The sequence below is a fragment of the Odocoileus virginianus genome, chromosome 3 (genome assembly GCF_023699985.2).
Source record: "Odocoileus virginianus isolate 20LAN1187 ecotype Illinois chromosome 3, Ovbor_1.2, whole genome shotgun sequence".
Classification (NCBI taxonomy): Eukaryota; Metazoa; Chordata; class Mammalia; order Artiodactyla; family Cervidae; genus Odocoileus; species Odocoileus virginianus.
Genome location: NC_069676.1, coordinates 39,129,382 through 39,136,774, shown reverse-complemented (window position 1 = coordinate 39,136,774; position 7,393 = coordinate 39,129,382). Strand labels below are relative to the sequence as shown.

Genomic DNA, 7,393 nt, shown 5'->3' with positions numbered 1-7,393 from the left:
TAAATGCAGCTGGCACATAAATGGTAGTGAATAAATATTTTTGGAATGAGTGAATGAAAGATCAAATTCTTTAGTCCTTTAGGTTAGTCTCTACTTGAAAACCATGTTAGAAATCCATTCCATATCACACCCCCAAGAAGTTATTGCTGGGTTAGAAATCAACAGTTCAAAATTACTGGGAAATTCATTCTTTAACAAAATGCAAAACTGATTATTTTTAATGATTCCAAACTGTGTAAGGACTTCCTAAACACAAAAATGCTAAAATAAATCACACATTAAACTAAATAAAATATTCTGATGAGATAAAATATCACAATCAAAAATTTAGGAAAAAATAATGAACACTACTCACAAAGAGTTGCTATTCTTAATATATTAACACTTTCATACTTTTAAAGAAAAACTTAAAAAAATTAAATGTGCAAAAGATATAAACATGTTTCATATAAGCAGTAGTTACATGGATAAACATATGAAAAGTTATGACCATATTAGTAATCAAGAAAGATAGGTGTGGATAAAGACAAAGTAGCCAAGATGTCAGGCTCTCTTGCTCCATGTTCTGTAAACAATGACTTTGCATGGTTGTGTAACAGCTGAGATTGCTTATAGCATTGCACATGCATGTCACAAGGTACACACTTGCTCACAGGGTTGTGTGTGGTTTATGTTGTGTTATGTTATGGCTGCTGCTATGGCTGCTGCTTTAGCAAGGAGAGATGCTGTGTTATGGTGCTGTGCCAGCCAGGAGAGAATAAGGGTGTCTGCCGTTCCTATGGTTCTTTGAATCTTCTAGCCTCTTAGCTCGTGCCTTGTCTACCCTGGGTTCAGGGAACAGTATGAATGGTGTGAACATCAAGACAATTGGTGTCACAAACAAGATCAGCAATACAGCATGTATTAATTATATGCCTATCAAATTGACTGAGATGGAAAAGCATGTACAACTTAGTGCTAGTTCAAGTGAAATTTGATATCATAGCACATTATTTGTGGAAAAGCAATTCTGTGTTGTGTATGAAGAAACTTGAAGTATTTCCACCCAGCTCCTCTGTCTATGGGATTCTCCAGGCTAGAATACTAGAGAGGATTGCCGTTTCCTTCTCCAGGGAATATTCCTCACCCAGAGATTCAACCTGGGTCTCCTGTACTACAGGCGGATTCTTTACATTTGAACTACCAGGGACCCCCACAAGTATTCTATACCCTCTGATAAATTATCTTAGGGGAAATTACATTCAGAGAATTCTTTCTATATATCTTTATCATTTTTGCCACAGCGTAACTTGTAATTTAGAATGTGAATGCAACACATTTATTCAATATTGTGGGGAATTGTAATTAATGTATATTCATTTGATAGAACATTATCCTCATTATTTAATATCCAGTCCCATTTTACACACTTCGAAGTGAAGAAATTTACTTTAGAGGATTGGTTATGGGGATGTCAATGGGCTGGAGTGAAAGCTGGGGGAAAAGTGAAGGAAATGTCAAGTCTTTGCCAAACACTGGAGCCCCACATTCCTCACACTACTGAGCCGATGGAGAGGCTGCGTTCTAGTGTTACTGATGGGACCCTTCCCTGATGCAGCCCAGAGTCCTGCATCCCACCAGTGACACTGAAACAAGCTTTGGGGTACTGGAACCTCCAGTTCCTGCATGGTTCTCAATGGCTTCTAGCTGCTGCCAGAGATATTCATCAGAAACAAGAAAAAAGATACAATTTCTTCCTTTATCTCACTATCTAGAGCCTCCCAGGGCTTGCACCATCAGAGTCTTTTGGGAAACCATGTGACAAAGTGGTTATAACAAACCATTTGCAGGCTGAAACCCTGGAGGACATAGGAGGCTCCAGACCCCAAGTGTAGGCTTTTTAAACAGGAGTCACTCTCTAGACAAGGATGTCATGGACAAAAGACAGCATGGAAAAATAATCAACATAGTTTGAGAGCACACATATAGAAAAAGGTTCAGAAGAATTTGCCTGCAAGTTTCATGATGGTGGGGTTGCTTCTTGTTGCCTTGTTTATCCCAACAATCTTGTGTGTGATATACAATTTGTAGATATTTGTAGTCTCAAGGAAAAATAAAACTGTTAAGGCATGATATTTGTCTGATAGATTAGATCATGGCCCCTTTAACATATTTTCTTTGTAATGGTTTCTGTTTGTTTTTTTTAAAAATGTACTTTTCTATAAACAAGATGTTGACATTTCAATTTTCAAAAAATACCCTAAAATGCAATGCAACACAGATTGCAGCTATCAGCAAAGCATTAATAATGGAGAGTGATCCAGATGAAGATCTAAAGGAGACCCTCTCAAATTTATCTCAACTACATTACTGATTATTGGTACTCTTTTTGACATATCAATTAGACTATGAGTTTCAGGGTCTATATCTGTGAAAGATAAGACAAACACCAATACTTCACAAAATATTCTTGAAGATTACATGGGGATTATATATATATATATATATGTATATATATGAGAAACACTTTTAATGTGAAAAGGCTAAGGCTTATATTAGATACATAAGCTAATATCTATTTTCATAGATAACAATTAATTGATGATGGCAAAGATTTAAGGTTATTGTTAATATTGGTTAAGAGTTCTACTTTAAAAGTAAAATGTGGCTAAAAATGAGAAAAAAATCAGAAAAGTACAGTATAGATATCTGTCACTTTTAATCCTCTTGATTTCATTATTCCACAAAGTCCCAGAGGGAATTTATTTATACAAGACCATCTTCTACTCCCTTAATGGGCATAGTAAAACCAGAGATGATGTCACTCTCCTGTTTCTCTTTATATAGTTAACTGTGGCCACTTTCCATTAGTCCATCTAGATGAGGCTTTTGGTATCATCTGATTTTGGGGTCAATCAGATAGGAAGACAGGAAAAAAGAATCAAAAGGGTAACTATTATTATTTTTACTTGGGTTTCTGTCACATTCTGTTAATGTTTGAACTTATTTCTAAATTTTTTCACGATCATCTATTTCTCTGGAGAGAAGCAAATTTTTTTTTCTCTGAATCTTTCATATTACATTTATTTACTGCAACATACTAGGATATGAGTTTTGATTTCCAGTTATATATAGACAAAAGAATACATACCCTCCTACATTAATGTAATTTCTTTTCTTGAGGCTGAAATTAATAGAAAAAAAGGGACTAATTTTACTTGGTATGGGTGTTATTTCTGGATATTAGAACATTGAAATAAGTGTCTAAATCATACCTGTTTCCTAGAAGAAATCTACAGTTGTTAACTAATACCCAAATTGTAGACTGTGGAGGGAACAGTGGGTTCTACAGTATTTATGCAGTATTACAGATTCTGTGTCCCAACTCCTGAGCCGAGACACAAGTCTAGGCAGATGCCCCAGGAACCTGAATTATTTAATTTGTAAAAGGAGAAAATAAGATGAGTAAGTACTTCATAGGCTCTTGGGTACGAAAAACACAGTAATGCAATAAAATAATTGCTTAGAATCTGCCAGATTAATGTAAGATTTGTTACTACTCTACTACTACTGTTAATAATTACTCAAGTTTAATAAGTACCATTTTGTTGATTTTGAACTCAGGCAATTTGGTAGAGAAAAGTAAGAAAAAAATTGGCCTCCCTTTTGAATAGGGAGGCCAATTGTTTTTTGTGGTACAAACAGAATTCCCCTATCTGTCTGGTATCCTAGGTATTCAGTGTCACTTGGACACAGTGACTTTCATTTACCAAAGAAATGTAAGTCCCACTTCCCACTTGCCCTCTGCTCTCTTTTCATTTATTCAACAAATAGATTTGAGGTCTTCACTTGTACCAGCCACTGCACTGGTCCTTGCTTCATTCTGACCACAAATAGACTCAGTCACAGGTGTATTTGGTCTTAATTGTACAGTTTAAAAATTTTACACAGATGGAGCTCAGCATTCATTTGCCAGTGAAAGTAGAAATTAACAGAAATATATGTTAGTGCAATGTGTGGCAAATTTGTTGTATATCTACGTTAAAGCACCAAATACACTTTCAAAGTTGTCTGAAGCTTCATCACTCCAGAACATAGGGTTGTTAATAAGCTGAATATTGTAATTAGCTTGGGGATTATTACAAGAATATAAAATATATTTGAAACTTGGAAATTCTACATGAAATATTACTGCATCATCAGTTCATTTCAGTTCAGTCGCTCAGTCATGTCCGACTCTTTGCGATCCTATGAATTGCAGCGCGCCAGGCCTCCCTGTCCACCACCAACTCCCAGAGCTTACTCAAACTCATGTCCATCGAGTCGGTGATGCCATCCAGCCATCTCATCCTCTGTCGTCCCCTTCTCCTCCTGCCCCCAATCTCTTCTAAACTCTTCCCAGAAAGAAGCCAATATTTCCTCTTGTTGATAAAGACTTATAAAACTTAACATTTAACATGTAAGAAAATGAAAAGCTCCAAAATGTAATCTGCCTGATAGAAATTGTAGGGGAAACCACTAATTCTCTTAAGAAAGTTCAGGTGTATTTTTTTCTACTGTTCTTAATAATTTATTTTGTATCTCTTTAAAATTTCTAGTTCAAATCACATTTATGTAATATTTCTCCCTGATTGACTGATTATGACCTCTTTAAGTGTAACCAAGTTTAATTATTTTTTATTTGTCTTCAGCATTGAACACAGATATGTACTGTGAGCAGCAGGATAGCGGGCAGAACATTATATGGAGTCAGAGACTTCTCAGTGTTGTTCAGTTTTCCTTTATGCATCTTTTTCCATGAAAACTTGATTGCTGTAGGCAATAAAGCAGATAATGCTTGCAAAACAAATGAATGCCTTGTCTTGTAAATGGCAGTGACCTTCTAAGTGCTAGTTCTTTTCCCTGATATTTGAAACAAATGGTAGGAACTATTAGGAGATGAAGTTGCAGAAGCATGTACTAGATAAAACAGAGATGGGATTCTGTATGAAACTCTGCTTATCCACAGTTAAAATTGGAAATGTTATATTTATTTATATTTATATACTCTTATTTTCTTAATTATATATTTATGTAGAGTTTGCATCAGGAAATCTCATGACGTAGAACTTTGGCAAACTTACTATTAGTAACTGATTGTTTTAACCCACAATATACTCACTGAAAAACAAGTTGTGAATTCCTTCTCTTTCAAAAAGAATGTATTGAATTGCAGGAATCTTATAATCCTCAAATCTACAACCCCATAACATTTCCTCTTATTAGCACAACTGGATTGCATACATGGCTGTGCATGCAGGTGTGTATGCACACACGGACAAAAACACAAACACACATGTAGCAGAAGCACACTAAACATTAATATCAGGTGGTCATATTGCATGAACAATCTATTAATTACAAAGCTCTCCTTGCTTATCTAGGTGAAACTTCATGGACAACTCCACCTGGGCAGCCAACTACACTGGACAGTTGGATTTCATCCTCGTGGGACTCTTCAGTCAATCCAAGCACCCAGCTCTCCTTTGTGTGGTCATTTTTGTGATTTTCCTGATGGCCTTGTCTGGTAATAGCATCCTGATCTTTCTGATACATTCTAATGCCCATCTCCAAACCCCCATGTATTTTTTTATCAGCCAGTTGTCTCTCATGGATGTGATGTACATTTCTGTCACTGTGCCAAAGATGCTCATGGACCAGGTCATGGGTGTGAATGAGATTTCAGCCCCTGAATGTGGAATGCAGATGTTTCTCTATTTGACTCTAGTAGGTTCAGAATTTTTTCTTCTGGCTGCCATGGCCTATGACCACTTTGTGGCCATCTGTCATCCACTCCGTTATTCTACTCTCATGACCCATACAGTATGTCACCTCTTGGTGTCTGGCTGCTGGTTCCTGGGATCAGTGGACGGCTTTATGCTCACACCAGTCACCATGACCTTTCCCTTCTGCAAAACCAGGGAGATCCATCACTTCTTCTGTGAGGTCCCTGCGGTAATGAAGCTCTCCTGCTCAGACACTTCTCTCTATGAGACACTCATGTACTTGTGCTGTGTCCTCATGCTCCTCATCCCTGTGACAGTCATTTCAAGCTCTTATTCATTCATCCTCCTCACCATCCACAGGATGAATTCAGCAGAGGGCAGGAAGAAGGCTTTCACGACTTGTTCTTCCCACATGACTGTGGTCATCCTGTTCTTTGGGGCTGCAGTCTATACCTACATGCTCCCCAGCTCCTACCACACCCCTGAGAAGGATATGATTGTATCTGTATTTTACACCATACTCACTCCTGTTCTTAACCCTTTAATCTATAGTCTTAGGAATAAGGATGTCACAGGGGCTCTAAAGAAAATGTTAAACATGGGATCTGTCACAACACTGTAAAGTAAGACATTTTTGTACTAATGGTTTATTTCCTTCACTGTACATATCAGAAATGTAGTCTTATGCCAATATTATTCTTCAGATTTTCATGCCATGATGTATCATCCCATATTCATCCCTGAGAGAGTTGATAGGCAGTCCAGGGCCCTTCCAGTAGGAGGTGAGCATTCTCCCTCATGTTTTCCGTAAGTCTTGTGCAACAATGTATCTTTCCCAAGGATTGGCCTTTCTTTAAGTCAAGAGTTAATGATCACACAGCTGATGTCTTACTCATGGAAATGCTTTTCTTAAACATTTCTTATACTACATTAGAATTTTTTAAAAATAGATGAAATTAGTTTAAAATCTCAGTAATGCATGGATCTTACCTTGAAGGAATTTGAACTGTAAATATAGTTTGTGCAGTAATTGTAATTGCTGTTACTCAGTCACTAAGTTGTTTTTGACTCTTTGTGACCCCATGGACTGCAGCATGCCAGGCTCCTCTGTCTTCCACTATCTCCCAGAATTTGCTTAAATTCAGCATCTGGGTGTTTTCCAATGAAACAGCTTTTCACATCAGGTGGTCAATGTATTGGAACTTCAGCTTTAGCATCAGTCCTTCCAAATAATATTCAGGGTTGATTTTCCTTTAAGATTGATTGGTTTCATTTCCTTGCTGTTAAGGGATTCTCAAGAATCTTCTCCAACACCACAGTTCAAAGCCATCAATTCTTTGGTGCCTAGCCTTCTTTACAGTCCAACCCTCACATCCATACATGACTACTGGAAAAATGATAACTTTGACTATATACACCTTTGTCAGTAAAGCGATGTCTCTGCTTTTTAAAATGTTGTTAAGGTTTGTCATAGCTTTCCTTCCAAGGAGCAAGCATCTTTTAACTTCATGGCTGCAGTCACCATCCATAGTGATTTTGAAGCCCAAGAAAATAAAATCTGTCACTGCTTCCACTATTTCCCTTTCTATTTGCCCTGAAGTGATGGGAATGGATGCCATGACCTTAGATTTCTTTCTTTCTTTTTTTTA

General features: G+C 37.1%; 1 protein-coding gene across 1 annotated transcript; it reads left to right on the top strand.

The window, feature by feature from the left end:
* The first annotated feature begins 5,408 nt into the window (after positions 1-5,408).
* LOC110136310 (olfactory receptor 2T29-like) lies at positions 5,409-7,109 on the top strand. The gene has a single exon (XM_020891917.2). The coding sequence runs from the start codon at positions 5,413-5,415 to the stop codon at positions 6,364-6,366; it is 954 nt and encodes a 317-aa protein (XP_020747576.2). The 5' UTR covers positions 5,409-5,412; the 3' UTR covers positions 6,367-7,109.
* Positions 7,110-7,393: the final 284 nt, after the last annotated feature.

Coding starts and splice junctions, on each gene's coding strand:
- LOC110136310 (XM_020891917.2), top strand. CDS start 5,413: ATGGACAACTCCACCTGGGCAGCCAACTACACTGGACAGTTGGATTTC.